At 44.1% G+C, this 24,422-nt stretch overlaps 2 protein-coding genes across 5 annotated transcripts in view; one reads left to right on the top strand and one right to left on the bottom strand.

Moving 5' to 3' along the window:
- slc20a2 (solute carrier family 20 member 2) overlaps positions 1–6,360 on the top strand; it is a 47,613-nt gene extending 41,253 nt beyond the window's left edge. For 2 of the 4 annotated variants that reach the window (XM_080467089.1, XM_080467090.1), the window contains exon 10: positions 3,965–5,551. In XM_080467089.1, the coding sequence (XP_080323215.1) occupies positions 3,965–3,977 (13 nt within the window). In that variant the 3' untranslated portion in view covers positions 3,978–5,551. Of the gene's footprint in view, positions 1–666; positions 752–3,964 lie in introns of all 4 variants that reach the window. The other 2 variants (XM_080467088.1, XM_080467087.1) reach the window with 2 other exon arrangements.
- A 6,909-nt stretch (positions 6,361–13,269) lies between these two features.
- LOC308111805 (E3 ubiquitin-protein ligase KCMF1-like) lies at positions 13,270–22,142 on the bottom strand. Its single transcript, XM_080466840.1, has 7 exons — positions 21,998–22,142; positions 20,616–20,783; positions 17,767–17,906; positions 17,067–17,168; positions 15,454–15,634; positions 14,211–14,532; positions 13,270–14,080 (listed from the first exon to the last, which is right to left on the bottom strand). The coding sequence occupies exons 1-7, from the start codon at positions 22,011–22,013 to the stop codon at positions 13,753–13,755; spliced, it is 1,257 nt and encodes a 418-aa protein (XP_080322966.1). The 5' UTR covers positions 22,014–22,142; the 3' UTR covers positions 13,270–13,752.
- Positions 22,143–24,422: the final 2,280 nt, after the last annotated feature.

Consider the following 24,422-nt stretch of genomic DNA (forward strand, 5'->3'; position numbering starts at 1 on the left):
ATGTTTTTTTTTTTTAGGGAATGACTTGCAGAGCTTTTTGGTTTTTCAGCTCTCAGCTTTTCACAGTGTATACAGCCTGCATCGCACCTCCTAATGAGGGCAAAGGTTGTTGTTTCTTTCGTTCTTTGGAAAAAACAGGCTTGTATTTATAGTTTCTGTCATTATGTTTTACTGTTAATGAGGATTTCTTTTTAAGAAATTTGTAAATCATGTCAATAAGGTCCCCAAGACTAGAATCACCCTTTAATGATCTGAAACTGACAATCTTGTTCTGCATAAAAAGACAATCAAACAGTTGGATCCATATCAGGATTGTTCCCCAAGGCCCCGGGCAGCAGTGTGCAGCCCCCACCCCCCTCTGTTCTTTTCAGGAACGTCTGATCCAGGCTGCAAGACAAAGCGGACCCCTCCAGTCCCCTTCAACCCCCATCAGCATGATGACTCATTGTCTTGTTTCATTTCCACCAGCTCTCTTTCATTTTGCCCTCTCAGCACTGGCATGGTTTGGTGTGTGGGTCCTCCACCCTCCTGTGCTTGGCTGCAAACAGACCTCAACCCCCCCCTGCCCCCCACCCCTTTTCCCCGATCCCACCTGTCACACTGGTTTTCCACTATTTTTTTACCTTTTCCATCTTTCTTTGTCTTTCTACTCATCTGTCTTCGCAGCGGATTTTGCATTGAAGTAATGAGTGCGCTAACAGTGCTTGTTGCATCAAATGCGGGCGTCCCAATAAGCTCCACCCACTGCAAGGTATTGGAGTCGCTGGTAGTGAAGCCGCTAGCGAGTCGCTCTGGAGCGCCACTTCACCTCTTCACGTGTAGCTGTCAATCGCTAAAGCCAATCACAGCTCCTGAAGTTGAAGTTTTGACCTCTTGTGCAGTTTTTCTCTGGCAGACAACTTTTAAGAATTATATATATATATATTTTTAAACTTCAGTACTTCCATGCTTATACATTATCAGGCAAAATATTGCAAGTGTGAATACTGTTTTCAGTTAATCACAACAATTTCCACCTCAAAAATCAAAATTAGTTTCTGTGTGTTATCAGATGTGACTTTTGTCCCGTTTATCTCCAAATGAAAAGGAAATATTGTTGTTTTGTTCAGGGTTTTTTAATAATGTGTATGAAAAGTGTTGCAGTCACATCTCCTCGACTGAAAACCAGCTTATTTAGCTCAGCCTCTCTAATTTTCAAACCTCTCGTCCGGGATCCATCTCAGCCTTTTTCTACCAATATGGAGCACTGTGTACTTGTAATTTTACACCAGCCTCATGTTTTTGTGGCTGCTGCTGTGTCTTCAGCGGATGACCATGTCAAGAACACTTGGTCCCCTTTAAAGGAATTGACTTTATTTACTTTGGCTGCAGAGACTGAGATTAAGGTCCTCTGTCAGTCTTTCCACTAAATACTGAGCTTCATTTCTCTTGTTTAGTCTGCAGTAAAATTGAATTAAATTATATATACAAGAGTAGCATCAATCACTTTGTCTGAGGGGGGGCATCATTAAGTTAAACCCTGGCGTGTGTGTGTGTGTGTGTGTGTGTGTGCAGTTTTATGTAAGTTATATTTCCACACACACGACATCTGCAGATGAGAGACTGCACAAGACTCAAAACAGGTTCAATTACTGATGATCAATTTATCTAAACATCAACATCGCCATCCATACCTTATTTTCACTCCTCACCTCCAAATACCCGCGTCTCTCCCCTTAAAACCCCCCGATAATCAGCTGCTACTGCCAAACGCTAACTCTACTCATTGGTGGAGTTTCATGATCGTGGTGATGATCTGAATGATTGTTTTGTGATGGCGTCTGGAGATTTGCAGATGTTGTTGTTCAAAATCCAACTTTAAATTTTTGAACAGTTTTGTGCAATTTTGACTCAAAGACGGTTTGTCTTTTATAGAGAAATTTAGGAGTAAAATGTTCAGATTTGCAAAAGCATGCAACAACATCTGTCGACATCTCTGACGTGTGTGTGTGTGTGTGTGTGTGTGTGTGTGTGTGTGTGTGTGTGTGTGTGTGTGTGTGTGTGTGTGTGTGTGTGTGTGTGTGTGTGTGTGTGTGTGTGTGTGTGTGTGTGTGTGTGTGTGTGTGTGTGTGTGTGTGTGTGTGTGTGTGTGTGTGTGTGTGTGTGTGTGAACACTAATGGGTATCAATTTGGTTTCGTCTGAGTCGTCTCTGGTCTGTCGTCTTCACGCAGGCCTTGTTTTGTTTTGTTTTTTTGTGGAGGTCGAACCAAATTGACGCCCCGCCCTGGTGTGTGTGGGTCGCTGTGGTATGATTATGTGCAGTGACTCGTTGTTTCAAAAGCTCCATCGTCTGGACAAACACCGAGGTCATGCAGAGTTTGTTGCTGCATTTTTGAGATATTACGAATGCCTGTAAACAGACATCACTGCCACGAAGCTGACATCCCTGCTTTGTTTTCGTGGGGTTTTTTTCACTGACATGCAAACCGATGGAAGAATTTTAGACATGAGCGTTCTCTGAAATCCCAGTAATGATACTGTTTTAGTGAGGCTGACCTACGGACTCGGACCATGCCTGGTCCCTGTTGACCCGGCTTTCCACATTTAGTCCGAGTCATGACAGAAGGTGTCTCGGGTTTCCTTGTCCGTGACAGACGAAGACACAAACAGAGCTGGAAGCAGTCGCTGCACAAGTCACACAGCGGGACACACACAGAAGTGTTTGGAATGAATCATGTAGTGAGTTTTCATGAATCAATGTGAGCCGTGGAGGTGTGATGTTTGCAGATGTGTTTCTATATGAACTTTCCATCTACATCTGCCAATTTCATATTTTCACTGGTAAAAAAAATGAGTACCAGTATTAATGTCTTTTAACATGCTTGCTTTGACTAACATACTTTGTTATTTCGAGGAGCTGAGGGTTGCACAGGCTTTTCTGTAATAAAACCTTTTTTTTATGTTTTTAAGAACAGATATATTACACAGATATGTGATAAGGTTACATAAAATCGGTAGATATCTTCAACTTGTGTAAAAAAAAAAAAAAGGCTTTCTTAAAAGACATTAGGCTTCTGAATAATGTAAACTTAACTCTTAAGTTTTTACTATGATTTTATTCTCACAACGAACGACATCAGATCCTTAAATTTAAATCTTTTTTAGCAGCCCATTGGTTGGCTAAGGGAAATCACATTTTCTATTTTTGACGCTTTAAAAATGTTTTTGATGTATGTTTCCCACGTAAGACAAAGTCTACGATATAAACTCTAACACCAACTTAAGGTACCAGGATTGAATTAGAAATTACACAATATGAACTTGATCATCTGAAGCAAACTCTTTACTTCTATTGGAGTCCCTATCTTTCACTTTATCTTTACAAGGTCTGTTTGCTTCTTGTCACAATGATTTAAACGACGACGGCTCCTCTGCTTCTCGGGGACATAAACCTCAACAAGCCATAATAACTTCACGAATCTTTAAGCTTGAGTATCATCGAGATAAAAGGTCATTTTTAATTGTTTTCCGTAAAGCCACTGCCCCGTATGTATCACGTGAAAGGATCTTTATCGCCATCAGGAGCAGAGAGGCACCTGAAGCATTGTGGGTAGTGGCTCCCTGTGACCACAGTTGGACATTAAAAGCTAGATATTTTTAGCAGCACTTCATATCTGGAGAGAACACCCTGTTGCACCGATGTGATCAAATGGGTCCAAGCTGTTGAGACATTTCATAGTCCTATAGTGTATAAATGTAGTCACAAAAAGCTTTTTACTTTCATTAGCCTCATCATGCTAATGTTGCTATTGCTCACGTTATCCGCCACGGAGCCAAAGGCCACAAACATTTGATATGAATTTATTTCATCAGCTGGCCACTGGACTCCATTACAGATGAACTGCAGCTACAAATAACTTAATGTACGGAGCAGGCAGCGCAGCAGATGCCTGATAATCAGTGGGAAGCCCGTCCAGCCTTCAGCTCGTCTCTCTGAACTCTGTGCTGCTGCTGCTGCTGCTGATTTGTCTTCTTTCTCCCTGCAGGTGGGCTCCGTCGTGGCCGTGGGCTGGATCCGCTCCCAGAAGGCAGTGGACTGGCACCTCTTCAGGAACATCTTCCTGGCGTGGTTCGTCACGGTGCCCGTGGCCGGCCTGTTCAGCGCCGCCGTCATGGCCCTGTTCGTCTACGGCATCCTACCCTTCGTCTGAGGGCGCGCGGCTGGGAGGAAGGAAAGAGAGAGTCAGAGAGCGAGAGAGTCAGAAAGAGGGAGGCTTGGGTAAAATCAGAGCTCGAGTGCCGGGGGGGGGTGAAGGAGAGGGTTTGAAGGAGGAGGTGAGAGGAGGAACGAAGGAGGAGCTGCAGAGGTTACAGTTGGGACTCGGTTGTACTGTGGAAGTGAGGAGGGTTGGTTCACATGCTGCGTGGCTCCGTGATCCACAGATCTGTTTGACTCGTTTGAGTTTCTGATCGGCTTTTATTTATTCTATTTCATTTTTTCTTTTCTACTTGGGAGCGCGAGGCACAAGAAATTGTGCCACCATTCAATCTGCTGTACAAAAGACGACAATAGGGAGCTCACAAGTAACCTTTAACAAGAATCTTTGTTTGTTGGAGAAACGGCGGCAGCCGTTTATTCAGTCTCTCCATTTAGAGAGTCGCAGTTTTTAAAAAGAAGCAACACAAGACGGCAAATCGATCAAAGAGCGGCGACCCCTGCTCACCTCCAGCGGCGGCCCGCTGTAAACCCACGTCCATCTGCGTGCTATCGTACGTAGCATAGTTGGTCAGGTGCTCATTATCATCGCTCTTAAATGCCAGGAAAAGAAAAACAAAACAAAAACAAGGTGTACATATCGTCCTGCGGGAGTGAGTGTGATCTGTCGTGTTGCGGCTTGCTTTAAAATGTTGTCAAACAAAAGAAGCAACTAAAAGAAAAAGAAAAAGTGCGTGTGGTTAACCAACCCGTCCATCATCTCACCCTCAACACAAGCAGGTACAACTGGGGCCAAAAGGAAAACGCACGCCTCAGCGAGCAGGTGGCGCTCACTCTGCTTCTGTTTGGGTTTTTTTTTTTGGTTTTTTGAGAATTTATTTTCCACATACCATAGAAACCTAATTTACTAAAGAGTTGATTATTTGTCAAGAGCTCCTGTATGTTTTTAGAGATGGATCTCATATTTTTTAATGATGTATTATACTGTAATTTGTACTGTAAATACTGTCCTTTAAGAGTTTGCCAGTGGGTTTGGGTGGGGTGGGGTGGGGGGGGGGGGGGTGTCTTGATTTGTCTTTTTAATGTTATGTGTCGGGGGAGGGGCTCTTCACCTCATTACGATGTCATAATTTACTGGATGTTTCATCCCCGGCGGCTCGCAGTCGCCTGAACGCACACTCGCGAACACACAGGGCTTTCCTTCAAGGTTCGAAAGTCAGCCTCCACCCAGGAAACTCGGGCGGAGCGGTTTAATTCTGCAGTATTGACAGGAAGTTCTTTAAAGAAGAAGGTTCCCGCTCTTTTAAGAGAAGAACCATGCCAAAGTGTGTTTTCAGCACACCAATGTGAAGCCGAAAGAAAGAAAGAAAAAAAAAGAGGTTTTCGATGCAGCAGACGCCAAAACACTAAAATAGGAATCCCACCCTGACAAGTTCCCAGGAAGTGTTCGCTCATCTTCATCCACATATGCCTTCGTTTTCATGCAAAAAGCTCACAGGAGTCACTTCCTCATATCAAAGGCTCCCTGCCAACCAACGACGGACCTCGCCACTCCCCACGGGGGTCGGGCCGTCCGAGCGTCGCTCCTCTGAAGTCTCAGTCTCGGACCTCGCTCGTCTTTTAAAGACGCCTCAGTCAAAAGCTGAAGCCTTGTCATGTCAGACTACGTGTCATATCAAACTCTTTTAAAAAAAAGTCGTTTCTCTTCTGCCACTAATGCAGACGCGGAGCAGAAGTTGGGGGTTCGGAGCTCTTCTGGTGGGATTTTGTTTTTGTTTTTTTTTGGGGGGGGGGGGGGTTCTTCTTTTGATCAGCTATGGTTCAAGTCTTTGCTCGAAGCCACGAGGTCGAGTAAAGTTCATATCACAACGGGGGAAAGAGGTGGTGTCGGGTGGGGAGGGGGGCGGGGTTTAGAACTGATCATCACCAGCTTTTTAACAGGGTCACCTGACCTGTAGTTGAACAAAGTCAAAAGCTTTTTTTAAATTTTTTTTTGTTTATTTAATTTAATTTGAACAAACCCAATGCCAGGTGTTGCAAATATCTTTTTGTTCTTGTTGTACGTTTTGTCTAATTTCAAGTTTTTTTCTTTTGTTGCTCTTGAACAAATCTATGCTTAAGTAGCCACTTGCCTTGTAACATTGTGTTTTACTTTGTGCAGATACGGTTTAAAAAAAAAAAAAAAAAGACAAAAAGATTAAGTACTGTGGTGTTTACATCGTAACCATATTGTAGAGTATCTGTTTTAAAAAACAAAAAAAAAAGTTGGAAAAAACAAAAAAAAAGTTGCCTAATGATGCCAATGAAAGACAAAATATTAACCATGAATTTTTAAGTGCAAGTAAAATAAACCTGAAGTGTCTAGAGAGAAAGAGAGCGAGAGCAGGCGTGTGCGCGATGACTTGGGTTTTTTTTTTTTTGTTTGTTTTCTTTCTATTTGTCGGTAGTAGTAGTGCTAATCATCCCTGTCACTTTACACTGCTACTACAATACCTTTTAACACTACATGTATGGGTGCAATTCAGTAATGAAAAAAAAAAAAGAAGAATAAACTAGAGAAATTTCATCGAAACTATATATTTTTCTACCATATCTGAGTTTTAACCTGGGTGAGCTTCCTGGCACTTGGAGGACACACTGCGGGGGGGGGGGGTAATTGGAGGGGAGGTGTGTGTGTGGGGGGGGGGGGGGGGACAACCGGGACGAGATGTTGGTAAGAGCCCGGTCCTACTCTGCTGGTGCCGTGAGCCGCACCTCCTCTCAGCCCGGGTGTGTCCTTCTAACGTTTAGACTGACGTGTCGGTTGCCAGTAGATCAGATTTGAAATTACCATTTTTATTTTTGAATGTTAGATGAAAACACTTTGTAATTTTGTTTCCCTACTGCTTTGATCATGAGCTGCGAGAGCAGGACGGCTGCTTGCTGGAGGCGAATTCTAGAGGATCAATGATTTTGGCTCTTCAACATTTGCTCATTAGAAGAAAAAACGAAACAAGAACTGGACTGTGAGGACATTGTTGCCCTTAAAAAAAAAAAAAAAGAAACAGCAGGTTAAAACTCTTAAAGCTCATGTCTCTCTTACTCTTTCACAGTGGATGTGTTCCACAGGGAGCCGGGGTGTTCAGATGATCTGTCTGTTTGTTTGTGAGGTACATTTTCAAAAATAACTGAATGTGTTTCGTTTTCCCAAAACGCCAAAGATCTCAAGCTGCTGGCTTGTTTGGTTTGAAACAAATTGAAATTTACAAGTTGACAACATGAGGAAATCACCATCTGATTTCTGCTCGTGAGCCAAGTGATAAATCCCTCTGCAGTCTTGTAATACTAGTTTGTACCACCAGGTGGTGTATTGACTTACTCCGTTCATTCTGGTGCGTGTCTATTTAGCTTTACCTAAATTACACTTTAATAACTCTTCATCTTTCTTTTGTCGACAATTTTTAAAGACACTTAATAAAGTTTTAAGTGAGAAATGTGGATTCCATGTCGATAAAAACGATATTTTATTTTGGCCCGTATCCAAGATTATATGACGAAGCTGCAGCAGCTTTAAGCACAACTTTGGTTGAATCTCGGTGACGCTTGGGTTTCACTCAAAGTAAATTATCAGACAGTCTCCTGCACAATAAGAGCAGTAAATAGAATCAGAGTAAAAATAACAAAGGTTGAAAGACAAAGACTTACAACTAGTTTAGTGAGATTTAATTTAATGCTAAATTATAATGAATATGTGTGTCTCATTTGCAGAGACACACATATTATATATTGGTTGTACTTTCAAAGCACCACGGATCGGCCTTCATAACTGTTTTTTTATTTTGAGAAAAATGAAAATCTCCAATGAAAACCAAATTTCCAGCTGCTTTATGGAGTAAGTGAGAGTTCAGAGTTAATGTGTGAGGTGACGGCTCGGGCTTTCTTCACATTTTGAAATAGATTGATGTGTTTTGTCCAGTCTGTTGGTGAAGCAGCTTTCATTTCTATGCACCGGAGACAAATTGCCCCTGGTTCAAAGGAGGATTTTCCCTCTCGTCCTCTCAATCAGTCCAACTGTTTATTGGTCACTGTTGAAGCGCCATGAGGTTTATTAATAAACTGGCACACTGCAGACATTTCATCAGGACATTGTCTCCAAACTCTTTGCTGGCCCTCTCTGTAACTCACACTGTCTCTTTCTTTTTCTGTTAGTTTTTTTTTTTTTTCATGCATTTTCAGTCCTGATAGGCCAAAAGGGATGCACTGCTCCAGACGGGGAGGGACCGTTGACTTCACCCTGTGGTGGCGGCATTAAGCGTCTCTGAGAACTTGCTTGAAACGATTTGGAACAAACAACAATGAATAATTGAAACAAAAATATTCCCCTTTATCATCTCAATAGAAATATGAATGTTACACAATGGAAGTGATTATGCATTTCCTCATAATGACGCAGTTATGATCTGGACTAACCCCAGCTAATTAGTAAAAACCTATTAAATTCTGAGGTTTCGGCCACTAGAGGGCGGAGTTCGGCCCTTCTTCCTGAGAGAAGGACAGTATTGAGAACCAGTGTTTTTCAGCCGGTCAGCAGAAATCAGTGGGTGGTGTAATTGTATTTGCCATTGGGGGAGTTACTGTGCTTCAACTGCATTTCAAAACTGCTTCAATAACTTTTTTTTTGGGGGGGGGGGGTTTGTTTTTGTAAAAAAAAAAAAAAGAAGAAAATCCAGAACAGAATGTGCCATTTCTTCCTCCCTGAATGTGCAATACAAGCTGTTTCTCGTGGAACTACATTGCTGTCATGTCGTGGTCATGTAGCTCCACCTGCCCTGGTGTGATAGCGCCCCCTCCTGGAGGGGGCATCAGTTCAGACCTTCATCTGGATGTGGCGTGCCGTCTCTAGTTCTCTGGTCCGTTTCGTAATAAGAATGTGCTCCTCTGGCCTGCAGGCTTTACAGCTCCGTGTTGTCTTTCTACTGTTTACTGCTACTTAACTGTCCAGTCCTTCAACGGTTTGAAAATACATCTCTATATGAATATAACTGAAAAAAAAAGAAATGAATAAAAAAAAAAAATCCAAAAAAATAAAATGTAGCCTGCTTCTCCAAAATCTTAAAGCTCTTCTGATTTGCATATATCGTACTGTAATGTTTTATTTAAGATTTTAGTGAGAAAAATGTCTGCATTTAAAGCTAAATTATGGGAATTAAAATTACAAAGAATACCTTAAAGCCTCTGAGTTGTGTCTTGATTTATTTAAAAAGAAACAACTACATTCACATTACTAACATATAGCACACACTCTTTTTTTTGTGTGTGTGTATCCATATATCGTCAAGGAGAAACATGCTGGGAACATTAACATGATGTTAAGACCCGACAGATGGGGGACAAACACTTCATACATGTTGGTTATTTAAAGCTGCAGCCTTGTGTCTAGTCCGTCACAGGACAAACAAAGAGAGGCACACCAACCGGGGGCATTCAGAGGCAACAATGAACCCAAAACACATGACGCGTACACAGGAAGAACGTGCAAACTCCACCGAGGCGCCCCAGACACCGTGCTACCCACCACACCGCCATATTGCTCCGACTGGCAAGACTGCTAAGACTTGCACTCGCACTCAGACCGTCACTGTTTGTAATTATTCTCGTCAAAAAAACCATTTCATTATATATTCAATGTGGGAAAATCTACCAAAGTTAACGCTCTAATAGTAATACCACTTTATAACACAAGGTGGTGCAATGTATCTTACTTTTCCTGCATTCAATCAAGATGAGAAGAAGCAGGACACACACACACACACACACACACAGAGTAAACATAAACACTCCTACTGATGAATCGTCACGTCCACGTTTGTATATTTGTTCTTTTCAAATTCTTTTTCAGGAAAATCACCACATTTATTTATAGCATCTTTTTGTGTTTTCTTATGAACACGGGGAAGACATATAGGATCGTAATAGTATGAATTATGGCGATACGTGTGACGTTCTGGGTATTTATTAAAACAGTGTTAAAAACTGTTTGGGATCATTTTTCAGCAGAATTTCTCCAATTCACAGTTGGTTCACCTGAATAATGCGCTTGTTTTAAAACTGTGCTGTACATATAAATGTGCTGATAATAACACCCAGCAAAATATATAATGTGTTTAAACAAAAAATAAATATCTATTGTAAGGCAATAGAAATGTGTGCTTTTGCCCAGTTTCTCACCACCAATACTAACCGTCACGTAATACTATTTTCTTTTATCGTCTTAAGATTTATAATTTTGGAGTTGTTCTTGCTTTTTGCTCATTTTTAAATATTTGATTTTACAAGTCTTGTGATTTCTGAAATTGACATTTTCTCTCAATGTTTCTACTAAATCTTTCTACTAGGTAACCTGGTCTGATACATGGTGGAGGCTGATGTTATGTACAACATTTTGGTGTCTCGTCAGGTTTCCTCCACTTTTGACGGCCGTTCCTACGACTAATAAAAGCAGTTAAAACAGGGAAAACATGCAAACTCTACAGGAAGGTCGTATTTTCACAGAGTTCAGCCTTTGTTGTTCGCCTGTTTTCATCTGACTTCCTGATTCCTGCTGCTTTCTGTAAATCTACACATCTGGAATCTTCACTGCCTTTTGCCCGCTGATGCTCAGGTGACTGACGGCTGTTCGGGGAGGTTTCTTCTCGCCCCTCATCATCATCATCATCATCATCATCATCATCACCTGCTGCTGTTCTGCTTGTTGCACCTGAGGTCATTTACCTGCGGTCAACCTTCACTGGATGTGTGTGTCTCTCATTTTATCAATTCCCATCAATGTGTGTTTCCCTTCATTCAGCATTTCAAAATAGAATCCACGTTTTACAACGTTGGTTTTTTTTTTTTATTAAAAAAATGTAATCTTACCTGGATAACCACTCTGAAGGTTTGACAAAAAAAAAAGAAGAATGTTCAAAGACTGATTTGCCTCTTCTAATTATTTGAATTAAACTGAGCTTAACAAATGAGCAGTTCCAATCGTTCTGAAATAGTTTGTACATTTTTAAATACACTCTCGCATCTGAGCCAACAAAGAACCTGACAAACCAACTAAACAGCATTTTTTTCTTAGAACTGAACTTTTTTCCACTTTTGTCTTTTTTTATGAGTTCATTATTAGACACACACACACACACACACACACACACACACACACACACACACACACACACACACACACACACACACGTGGTTTCCCACAGCAACAGACCTCTTTAAAGACTGAATGAATCTGCCAGATCCTTTCAGGCTGCCTCCTCTTTACAGCTTTTAGCCGCAGATAATAATTCAGTGATTTGGCGCTGACTGCACTCCAGGTTCCCAGCAGTCTGTCCGTGTTTGGCTCATTTAGGAAGGAAGTCTCTTTGGTAACGCTTAAGAATGCCAGCTTGGTGCCGGCACTCTGCAAAGTGGCACTATTCAGGGTGATTGTGGGGGGGGGGGGGCGGATGGGTTCAGTCTGGTGGTGGTTGAATCAGTAAGCAGGAGTGGAAACCCTCACCTCGCTGCAGTTGTCACTGACAGAGGCGTTGACGTTGCCTTAAGAAGGATATTCGTTTTTACATTTCCCAAAACTCGCTCGACAGTGACACTCAGGAGACTCACTCCAGCAATGTGGTTCAAAAAAGTTGGGACAGTGCAGATCAGACTAGAAAAGAAGCAGGTTAAATAAATAAGTGATGTGTGCATCCAGACACCGTGTGTCATTTGTGGCAAATGGAAATAATCCCTCACATTAAGCTATAAAAAACACTTTCAGGTAATAAACTGGTTACAAGCAGCAGTTTGGAGCCGAAGGAGTCGACTCTTGACCAAAACCCCTCGGGCCTTCCAGACGGGATCACGCCACACCAGCTTCCCCCAAAGAGATCCTTGTATCGTGTCACACTCTCTACAGGATGTAATTCAGCAGTTTGTCGCCGGGGGATGCAGTGAAAGACGACATGCGTCAGGAGAGGACTGAGATTGAACTTGACCTGTAAGATAGGCGTTTATTTTCAAACCAGATTCTGTACATGCTCGCCAAGAAGTAGAGAGAAAGTAAAAACACAAACCACAGAGAGAGAGAGAGAGAGAGAGACAGAGAGAGATAAAGAGAGAGAGAGAGAGAAAGAGATTGGGTTAGTTCATTTCCATCCAAAAACATGTTTATTGTCCTCCAGACTGAAAGGGTTACCCTGTGATTCGACTCCTCTGCCGGAGCCAAACGACATACATTGCATTTCTTCAGGTAGCAGTGGAGGCATACAAAGATCTTTTGGACCGAGAGAAATTCTTAGGAAAGAGCAATACAGGGTTCTCTCCTTCAAGTCACATGATGAGTATTCTTTGCATTCGTGAGTAATGGAGAGAGAAGATTCGTTTCAGAACACGGGAAGCTGGAGAAGAGTCGCATCTGGTCTTCAGTGAAAGAAACGGGAACAAAAAAACTGAAAAAAAAACCAACAAAAAAAAAAAACAAAGAGAAAAGCGACTTTGTGAAGACCAGCGTTGTTTCTTCTTTGTTAGAAAAACAAAAAAACCAACAGATTCTGTCATCTGCGTTTGCCTCCGAGGTGTGTAGGTGTGTGTGAGAGAGTGTGTGTGTGTGTGTGTGTGTGTGTGTGTGTGTGTGACTTTACCGTGGAGAGCTTCTGTAGTGTAACACAAACGGACACCGGATATGCAAATTCCAAACCAAAGTGCCCGCAGTCAATATAAAGCAAGGTCACGTGACCCAAAACAGGTGATGTCACACAAACGGGAGGGAGGGAGACTGGACCAAACATGGCCGTCACTCTGTGTGTGTGTGTGTGTGTGTGAGTGTGTGTGTTGAAGTGGCAGCAGCCCTCAGCACCGTTCATTTACAGTTAGTCAGCAGTCTGAACTGAAGAAGAGAGGGACACCCCCCCCTCCCCCCATCTTGTGACTGTGCAGTTAAAAAATGGGCACATGGTGATTTAAGCTCATGCTTAAGTTGTGGTAAACCATCCAAGCACTTCTTTAATTCAGAACTATAAATACACAGCAGCGGGGGTTTTTTTTCCTTTTGTTTTTTTTTTTTTTTAAACCGGAGAGGTTTGAGTCTCGGTGAGTGTGTGACCAACGTTTTGTCTCTTCAAAAAAAAGAACACAAACAAAAAAACGGCTTAACTACGCTTCGCACGTCTGCTAGAGGAAACACGAGTTATGTGGAGCTGATTATCGACTTTCATATAAATGGTTTTTTTTTTCTATAATATATTTATATAGTTATTTTTTTTGCTTTTCTTCACACTCACCCACCACACGCTTTCGCCTGCTTTTCACATTCTCTCGTCTCACTACTTTTATTCAATGTACACAACGTAAAACATGGGGTGGAGTGGGGAGCGACTGAGCTAAAATGACAATCACTGAGAAAGAAAAAAAAAAAAAAAAAAAAAGAAAAAGAAAAAAAAAAAAAGAAAAAGAAAACTGCAGTTTCTTTTGTCAGCCATTGGCAGTTGGACCGACTCGGCCGTCGGCCCGTTACAATGGTGTTTTTAAAGGGGAGGGAGTGGCCATGTCATCAAAGAGGCGGTGGGGGGGGCTCTTTCTTCGTCGGTGCCGGTTTCGTCGTGGTTTTCGTCGTCTTGGTGGGCGGGGCCGTCTCCTTCAGGTTGAGGTTCTCCAGCGCCACGTCTAAGGTCATGACCTCCACGCAGCCCATGGCCTGGAAGTCGGCGAAGTTCCGCAACGGGCCGTGGCAGTCGTCTTCGTCCTCGGAGGAGGAGGCCAAGGCGTCCTCGTCGGGCAGCAGCGTGGACAGCAGCAGCTCCGTCACGAACAGGCTCCGGTCGGCCCACTGGGCCTCGCACGCCTGCCGCTCCGCCTCCGACAGCCGCGGCTCGCTCAGCCTGGAGGACAAGATGGCGGAGGTCAACACAGAAAGCCAACTGGAGACGTCCGACTCACCGTTTTAACAATTTGATGCCAAATAAAGGCAGTGAAACGGTCGGCGCCCAGGACTTCCTCCATCAGTCTCACCTGCTGAGTAGAAACTGGGAGCTGTGTGCAGGATGCTGCGTGTTGGGCTCCACTGGCCCCAGGTTGGGACTGGGGTTGCTGTTGTGGTTGGCGCTGGGGTTGTTGGGGTTTGCGGCGGCTGAATTGGTATTGAGGATGGCGTTGGCTCGGCTGCCGCCCCGGGTGGCGTTCCGGGCCGTCTCCAGCTGCTGGCGCGCCGCCTGGGCCTGCTGACGCTCCAGCTGGAGCTGCATCTGAAGCTGCTGGAGCTGCGAAGCCGAGGGGCCCGAGCTCAGCTGACCCCCCGCTGAGCGCCGCACCCCCGACAACTGGGACAGGAGCTCTGCGGGACGCACAACAGTTTGGTTTTATTTATTGTAGAGCAGAACTGCACACGATTCGTTTAACAGAAGTATTGTGATTCTGATGACTCAGCAATTCTACAACGTGAGCGGATTCCTTCTTTATCCTTCCAAATAATGGTGCTCGTACTCTTCTGGAACCAGATTTTAACCAGAAGCAACCACACGGTCTTTGTGCTTCTGCAGTTTACTTTGTGGCTTTTAGTCATTTGGACTTCTGGTACGAGGTCATTTTAAAACCATTGAATGAAAGAATCTGTTGTCAACACAGCGCAGTGAGTCGCCATCCCATCACTCAGGAAACTATTTTGCCATATTTGTCGATACGCCGATAATGTCGACATCTCGCTGACAAATCTGCGATATATTGCGGAAAAAGACACATGTCCAGTCTCCCGAGTTCTTGAAGGCGGTTGCATCAGAAGTGCAGCAGGTCATTAAAGTCCAGGCTGCTGCTCTGTGCATGAGGCTGAGCAGCGACTCATTACGGCACAGCTGGAGCTGACATGGCGAATGCCAGCCACTCATCCAGGCTCAAATCGAGAACAAAATAAACAGGGAAACAACTGTGCCCACACGACTGCAGTATCTAGAAGACTATTAAAATGCACGCTCAAGCACAAACGGAGGATTTCATATCCAGGCTGCTGCAGGAAGTTTAGGAGAAACATGAATCTATTAACACTGTGTGTGTGTGTGTGTGTGTGTGTGTGTGTGTGTGTGTGTGTGTGTGTGTGTGTGTGTGTGTGTGTGTGTGTGTGTGTGTGTGTGTGTGTGTGTGTGTGTGAGCGAGACCTCTTGTGGTTGCTCCTCGGCCGTAATGAGCGCGGCAACAGGAAAGTAATTGTTTCCTGTGAGACTTGCTGAGGGGCTCCAGAGCGCCTCACTCTGCCAGGACTCACCTGCTATGGGGTCCATGGCCTCTCTGCTGTAGTTGGAGCTCTGTGAGGAGCTCTGACTGGTGGAGAGCCCCCCTGTGGTGCTGCTGGTGAAATGCATGTTAGACCTGCGGGCTCGCGGGCCGCCCAACCCGCGCCCCGGGTGGAACATCCTCCGCACGTGCCGCACGCCGCTGGACTCGTCGTGAAGATGGCGGTCAAGGAAGACGACAACTGCGGTGACCTTCTGATCACCACCAACAAAACGTATGATTGTTATTTAAATGGAAACCCTGCTTTGTCTCCGTTTGTCTCTGGACAGTGTGTGTGTGACCGGCCTTCACCCGGTCAGCGTCGATCAGCTCCAGCACCCTGCGAGCTGCAGATGGATGCGAACTGTAAAGGCTGAAACTCAGCGGTGCCACTCGTCTAGACGCTCCACACACTGACACGTGCACATCGTTCTGATTTACATGAAATTCTCACGTGCACAGAAAACTGCTGGATACAAACTAAATCCTTCGAGTCGCCATCGACGCCTTCGCTCCATCTCATGTCGCTATGTTTTTTTTTTTTTTACATCTTTTGTTTCTGCACTCATTCAAAGACTATAAATAGCCCGGGGAGCTGCTGTCGTCAAGTCAATCCCACAGTTCTGCTCACGCCGAAACTTTCAGCTGCTTTCTGACGGGCAAAGCTCACAAATACATTTTACCCAGTTTGGTTAAACTGACGTGTTGAAAACAGATTTACTCGAGGTTGAATCATTCAGGTCTACACCTTCAGCATGAAGACACTGAACTGAACACACACACTCCCAACAGGTCTGATTCAGGCTCAATTATGTCTGAAAGTGGTTCTAATTGAAAGCTCAGCTGTTTTCTGAATCGTTAAACATGAAGAACCTCTTTTCTTTGGCCCCTACCTGTTGGTAGAGACGTGCATCAGCTCTTTGAAGAGCTTGGGGGCATTAGATTAGAAGAGGAGATAAAAACAATGCAACTCCCCGAGGACGTATTGATTCCATCTCCTCCCTGCAGACGAGCTCAGCTCGGGTTATCCATCCAATGCTCCCTTTTTGCCCCCAAACAACCAAAATCGGTGATCTTCCCTCAGTAAATCTTATAGACATTGAAAAACTATAAAGTCAGGCTAATGGCTGTTTGGCCAAATGAGAGTTCATGAATGTAATTAAAAGCAGAAACAATAAACAAAATCATTCCAGACTGGGCGAGTAAATCCCGGCAAACCTCAAGACTGTGGCTCGAATAACTACAAATGTTACAACACCCTGCACTACCTTTGTAGTTTTACAGCTGAATTCTAAACAGTTGATGCTCCATTATCTCCTAAAAGCTTTTATATCCATTTATTTTTGGAAGTTAGAAATGTAGACTAAAGCCTCATGGGAATGAAAACATGAAGTTAAACACTCTGGTGGATCAAACCACAACAAAGCCGACAAATCAATCCCTGAAATCAGCTAAAGTTTACAAAAGTCTCTTCCGGCGAAGAGAAGCACCCCCCCCCCGACTTGCAAACTACAAACAACCCGTGGACCTTGTGTTTCCACCGTCTAACCTGCAGCTGCTTGCAGACACATCTGTGGAGGCGGGGCCACCACTTGAAAAGGATATCAAGTCTCTGGGCGCTCTGTGTTCAAGTGTGAGATGAGCAGCGAAGTCGTCCGTCACGTGGTTCGGGTCGCCACCTGGCAGCGCCGCACATATGGGGCAAATCTGGAGGACGGAGCGGAAATGTTAATATCGGCACACTTCACTGCAAAAAAATAAAAATAAAAATCAGCTTTCAGCAGAACCTTGTGGACAGAGAGGAACTTGTGTACAGGTGTAGACATGATGGAGAGAAAGACAACGAGGACTGAACAGGCACCGTAAACTCTGAACAGCACGAGCTGTTCCTGCAATTAAAAGCACGACTAACACAGTTGATCACTAACAAGTACTGAAAAACACAGGACACCGACTCAGTGATTTAGTTAAATACAATTTCTGCAATTCAACAACGTGGCTGTATTTTAATCTGTACATGCGTAAATGTGCTTTAAACATTTAAACTAGTGTTCTTGTGTTGTGAAAACTAATTGAAGGAGCTCCTATAAACAAAAACAAAAGGCAGGTTTAGTTTCCCTGCAGAGTCACAAGCTGACATCTGAACTACACCTCATCTCTTACAAAGGGGAGCGGGACGTACTAGTGTACAACATCAAAACCTGCAGGATTAAAAACCTCCGACATGTCGGGGAGGAAAAGAAACGGTCAGTTTGGGTACCGATGTGGAGTGAAAGGTTTCCTGGATGGCTGTTGATGGTCTTACCACTTCTGTGGAGGTCTCAGTGTGCTCGGCAGCCACATGCTCCTGCAGGGACATCTCCGTGTAGCCCATCCTGCCGCAGTACGGACACGTGAAGGCCTGGGGCTGCTCCACCGAGAAGGCCTCTCCTCCATAGTACAGGTCTGTGGCAGGGGAAAGATGAGGCGCCATTCAGTGTCAAAGACTTAGGTAAACCTGGAAACTTAGTAAAAGATGGTGACAGTGCAAAATTGTCCCTCCACAGGGTCAATAACATATGTTCTATTCTTTGGGATTTATTTTGATCCTTTTGGGTTTTTATGAAATCAACTACAATGCAAGCCATTACCAGACATCACTGAGGTGCTCAGCAGCAGGTCTCTCAAGTGTCCCGATGCAGCTGGCCCACCAGAGGTGGTGTCCTCCGACGTGATTATGTGATGGGACAAGATTCCACAACCCCCCCGCCCCCCGCTACTCCTAACCCCTTGATAAAGTCCTCAGTTTGTAAAAGGATGGGCTCAATGAGGACCGCAACATGTTTTTAACATCTGTTGTAACAAGCAGAAAGTGGTCTGTATTTACGTAGGAAAACAGAAGATCTGAAACACACCATCACCCCCCCCGGCTCTGCTGCATGGCGAGGTCCAAACTAATCGTTCAGCACAACAAATCAATTAAAACGCTTGACACCAACAATGTGAATCATTTCAACGACGCCTGTGTGGGAACAAGCGCGTTCGAGGAGGAAATATCTCAGATTGCTCGCTGCGTACGTCAATGTGATTCCAAACACATTTTTCAAACAGCACGTGACAGCAGACAGTCACAGACTGTGCTCAACCGGATCATTAGCAAATATCAATTGCAAAAAGTGGAGGGAAAAAAAAAAAAAAAAGGTAGCAGTGTCATATTTAGTTTAGCTCAGTGGCCACATGCTGCTCAATCTGATCTTTGGTGAGCTGGACGAGTAACTTGATATTATAATCAATCGCCTGTGTCTGAGTTCCAAGAGGAATAATTACTAAAAGCCTTTTCACCAATTAAATTTCAAAGGAAAAATTGGTGAAATTTCAACAGTGAGGCATTTTTGGTGACGCAAAAATATAAGGAAATGTCTTAACAAAACTTCGGTTGACATATTTTTAAACATCCACCGTCAAAGTATGGCTCTATCGGTTAGATAGCAACTTCTACTGCTGCATCCCTGATCTCTGGCCTCAGGTTTTACTCTGTTTATGTTGACTATTACCAGTAAACAAATTTGTTTACGAGTTCATTTTTACAAAGTGAAAGTTCATCCTGTCGGCTGAAATGAAGCGGATGTTTGACAACCTCAGTTTAAAACCTTCAGGGAAATACAAATTTCCTGCCTCGATTTCACGATTACGTCGGCATTTTATGATCGGCTTTTCCTGTCAAGCTTAATGAAAGTACATGTTAATAATGAAAGGTAAATCCAATCAGCTGCTTGTCATAAAAACCTTAATTTGACTCACGGGATGATCTTGCCAAGTTTAATTAGAACCCAAAAATACAAACATTAACTGCATTTAAAGCCAAACAACACATTGAGGGATCTACAATCATTCAGACGAAAAGCAACAGGCTCAACCAAACAAACACAGAGATGAAGTTGCACCTTCTGCTGTGTTTTTAGCAACAGTTTTTTTGTTTTTTTTTTATGTTGCAAAAGAGCATTATGAGTGTGTGAAAGGGGAAATACAAACATATTTCACTGTGCCAACACACAAAATAATAGCAGGAGCTGTCGTCCAAAAGCAGCAGAAAGGCCGACTTAATCAGCCGTAATGACTACACTCGCGATAACAACACCTGCTGTATTGCCAAAAGCACCCAATTATGAATATTAACCGAATTTACTGCAAGTATGGTCTGATCCCACCGCAGCCAGTACAAAATGCTCCACTTATGACTGGATAAATGAAACCCATAGGCCCAATAACACACAGGGCGTCCTGAGGCTCTAATCCACCACCGCTGGGCCGTTGGAAAACAGGAGTGAATGGCAGTAAAATATAACATCCACCGTTTCACATGATGGAGGTTGTTCATTCACCTGAAGGGAGGTTTCCAGAGACTTTAGTTCAATGACGACTGCTCAAGCGCTTAAGAGTTTTTGAAGAGTAAAATCCAACAGTGGAAGGTGTGGTCATTCAGGAGATCAAAATCACAATCACAACAATCTGATTTGATTAGAAGAATTTCAGAAATGTGATCATTGAAAAAAACAACAAAAAAAACCTTTTTTGTTTCAGATTACATATGAAGTGGCATAAGACCCAAACTTCAAGTTATACTTAAATTATCTGACCTTGTCTTGTTGAACGACGACGGTCTTTGCTTTAGCTGTGATGTGTTTTCTTTTTAGTTAACATGAAATATGTCCCCTTTTTAGTCCAAAAGTAGCTTCTCTAACACTTTCTGCTTGTCATGGTTCTTTGTCTCACGTTCAGTTTGTGACTATGTTTCTTTCACTAAATACACAATGAAATAAACCGGACCGATGTGCATGCATACACCAAGACATCCGAGGATTTGGGGGAAATCTAGGTCTGTTCACGTCCATCTGAAAAAGCACATCACATTATGCTGTTTAAAAGATCATCTGAATCATCTGATAACTCCAGAAATTGGATAATGATGGGACTGTTAATGTGCTTGTAAACAGACTTGTAGTGTGTGTGTGTGTGTGTGTGTGTGTGTCAGTCTGACAAGCAATCGACAAAAGATGGTTGCATATCAAATTCAACATCTGCCCTTTAACATCAAGTATGTACAGTCACACTTTCGAGCATTTCCACATGCAGTTGAATCAAAAAAAGAAGTAAAAACAAACAAACTATACTCACCAAAGTCGACTCGGGTTAATATACACTGCATGGGATGCTCTGTCGTGTGTCTGGTTGTGGTGGCACCGCTCTCGTAGCACGATGCGCACAGGTCGTAGTCGTAGCATATTAAACATTTGTATCGTCGGCCTCTGAAGTTGCCTTTTAAACACGCGTCACAGCTCACACCTGAGAGGAGAGAGAGGTCAGAAAGTGTGTCAGCCGTCAGAGTTTATCATCACACTAGGAGCACATGATGAGCGGCTTGAAGTGGCAGTGCACAACGAATCAAAACAAAAACAGACAAGGTGCAAATCAGAATTGTGATTTATGTTTAAAAGCAGAAATTATCCAGATAAAGTTCCTCAATATGATACAACCCATTGGGATCCATTCACAGGGATCACCACATCAAATCCCCACATTTCTGGGGCTGCAAGATGTTCGTCTGTCCAGTAACTCCTGTGATAAATCCACGGTTCTCCCATCAAGCTGTAGCAGTGATGTCGCCCCCCCCCCCCATGTGGTTGTGGCCTGTGAGTTCAAGTCCAGGCTGCTGGTGATTGACTGGCACAGTCGTCCAGAGTGTCTGTAACAGCAGATTATCTAAACTTCCTCGAATCTCCACTCCTAGTGAGAAGCAGTGAATCGGATCCGGCAGCAGTGACAGCCTCCAACAGCCCCTCAGTCCTGCAGAACTTGACAGGAGAAGTTGACAACAACAACAACAGGGGTGGAGAATAGAGGCCGCCGGGGCCTGACTCACCTTCGCAGCTGGTTGCATGTACCGAGTGAAGGCTACTAAACTTTAGCTTCCCGGGAGCTGACAGGCTCGTTTCAGCCGAGCTGGACTTTAAGTCAACTCTGAACCACGACCGTGAAATAAAGAGTTGCTCCACTCTGACAACGCGTCCAACAAGGTTGGCCACAAGGACGCTAAATATTAGCTTGCGAAGCTGGAACGTGCGGGCCAACTTAGAGCAGGCAGGAGGCTAAACCGGGCTAAAGGGAGGCGGGTTCGTCCGGCTGGGACCCGGGAGACTGTCACGGTTCTTACTGTCGGAGCTCCGGTCGCTCGCGGCTCGCCAGCGTTAACCGACATTAGCGGAGAGCTGACAGGCTAGTTAGCTCAGCCGGCTAACGCCGTGTCGCTTTTTCCGCCGGTTCGGGAAACCGACGCGGAGCGCTGGACGTTCCCCAGAAACACAACCACACGACACAAGCCCCGTCACACCGAAGGCTACACCAGCGGCCGCCATGGCGCGTCCTGTGGGGAATGTTACCACAACCTTGCTGCTAACGCTAGCTCATCCTCATCCGCGGCTAGCCAGCGCGAGCTAGCGGTGCACTGTCAACGCCAATCCCGGAGCGGGGCGAGCTTCCGGGCCGCCGGGGCTCCTCACCTTCATGACGGGACATCCTACGAACACGAGCGCGGCGCCCTGCTCGGGCTCCCGGGCTTGCAGGAGAGCGGTAATGCGGGTGAAGAGAAGAGGAGCCGGGGCTGGCTGGCTGTCCCTGGCCTCTTCCCTCATGAAGGATCCGGTCTGGCTCACTGCCCCCCTCCGCCTCCTGCTGTGTCACCGCACCGGCGCGACGCCGCTTCTGCCACACGGGGGCGCCGCTGGATCACTATTGGAAGCCGCCGACAGGCCGCAGTGGTTGGAACTTCTGCCCCATTGTAAGAACGTCGCGGGTTCGAGTACCAACGTATGCATGAGGGGTTTTTCTTCAGTTATTAAAAATCGAAAACAAAAAACCCCCCATAACAACTGATGACTCTAAATTGCCTGTGTATGTATTTCCTTATATGGCACTGCGAATTGCCTCGTATCAGAATGGCGCAATATAAATGAATTTTACATTTGTGTGAGTGCGACTGTCAGTTTATCTGTTTGCTCTGTAACTACCAACCTCCTCGGTCTTTTGCCATTAGTGAGCTGGGATCAGGTCCAGACCAAAATCTGTGATCTGAAGCTGGAGGAATCAGTGTGGAAGATGAAGGGATGAATTAAATGGTGAATTGAAGAAATGCCATCCTTTCATCCACCTTCTATCCTGTGCAAGGTCAGAGGACGCTGGAATCAATCCCAGCAAACTATAGCGGAGGGCAGAATACACCTTGGACAGGTTGACAGTCTATGCATTGCAAACACACAGAGACAGTCAACCACAACTCGCATCCTCACCTACACCCACGCATTTAATTGATAGAGAATATCAAAAAGTACTTAATCCAAGCCAAGACAACCTAAAAAAGGCTAAAAACAAAAAATATATGGAGCCATCTGGAATTAATGGTACAGTAGTCCCTCTGACTCTTTTCACAGTGCAAAAAGTGCAGCACATCCACATCCACACTCACATCACTTTGCTTTGTTGAGTGATTGTGAAGAATCAGCATCCTGATTAAGCTCAAAGTGGTTCTTAGAAAAAAGTAGAGTCCAGAAGCCAAAGAAATCAGCAGCCTAACTGAAGAGATCTGCCACAGTCCCACATGATACAACCAGTCTTCAAACTCCAACTGTTAGCTATTTTGTGCAGGATGGACGTGTCCATAATAAGACACTTTCTATAATCTGGAGCAGGCCTGAGAAGCTGCTCAATGTTTTAATTTTGAATGTCTTTGTGTGGGTCAGAGGAGGTTTGCCTGCTAGTGTTTGGCTTCATCTTCATGTTTTGGCAAACAATAGATGTGAAAGGGGGTGAACAGCTTTTCAATATAGGGGACACTAATGTACTAATCACTAATTGTAAGAGCACATCAAACACACGTGACAAAGGTGAAAAGTGACACTAATAACTGATTAACAGGCTTGCTGAACAATTTACAGGCTTTTATACTGCCACGATTTTTCCGCTTTTATTACGAACACTGTGAACTCTGCTTATTGATTACACACATCCTCACACACAGGAGCTGAGATCCTGATGCCTTATCGAAAATAAAGATGAAGTACAGTAAAATAGCAGTAAAGGTTATATACATACATACATTACTGCACATGGTGGAAAATTTTACATTCAACACAAAGAGAAGTCGAATTGAAAAACCCTTTGACAGACTGTTGCTGCCCACATGCCTGAAACTCAGCGGTTTGCGAACACACTACAAACTTTGTTCTGACTGCATGGCTCGTAAGTGAAGTTTTTGACAGTAACTTCAGGAATGAGTCAAGGCTACACTAGATAAAGACGTGGAAACGATTCTCTTTCCATCGCTTTACTCTCCCCACAGAGTCAGCCGACCTGTTTCCACCTGATTGTTTAAGTATTTCACAGTGCTCCATTGTTGGCTGTGGCCGGGCAGACTCTGTGGAGGACGGGTCAGCGCAGGGCAGAATAAAACTGGCAACCTCAAACCGTGCAGCTGCTTGAGGTGTGCGGATGGAAAGAACAATAATACCTCATACCTTCACTCTGCAACTGTAACAGTCAGAGTCTGACATCAGGGTGATTCTGAGAAGTGTTGGGCTGTGCGCTTTTGAGGAACTATGTATGGTCTTCTTGTCACTCGCATGTTCAAATAAGGAACAAAAGTAGTTGATTGTGAAGCGAGTGAGGAGATAATTATCTTTGAGCAGACAGAGGAAGCTCACACTTTCCGATCATTACACTGTAACTTTAAAAGTATTTTTAATTCATTCTTTACAACCATAAAAATATCTTTATTCAGCAATTAAAGAACCAGGAAAAAGTTTCCATATATGCACATTTCAGAATGATTTCTATTCATACAAAAAAAAAAAAACTCTATAGAATAAATTTGACTGCAATGTATTCATAATGACTCAAAATGTTGATATTTCAAGTTTGTTCTTTAGATTT

This window comes from Lipophrys pholis (genome assembly GCF_963383615.2).
Source record: "Lipophrys pholis genome assembly, chromosome: 7".
In the NCBI taxonomy this organism is placed as follows: Eukaryota; Metazoa; Chordata; class Actinopteri; order Blenniiformes; family Blenniidae; genus Lipophrys; species Lipophrys pholis.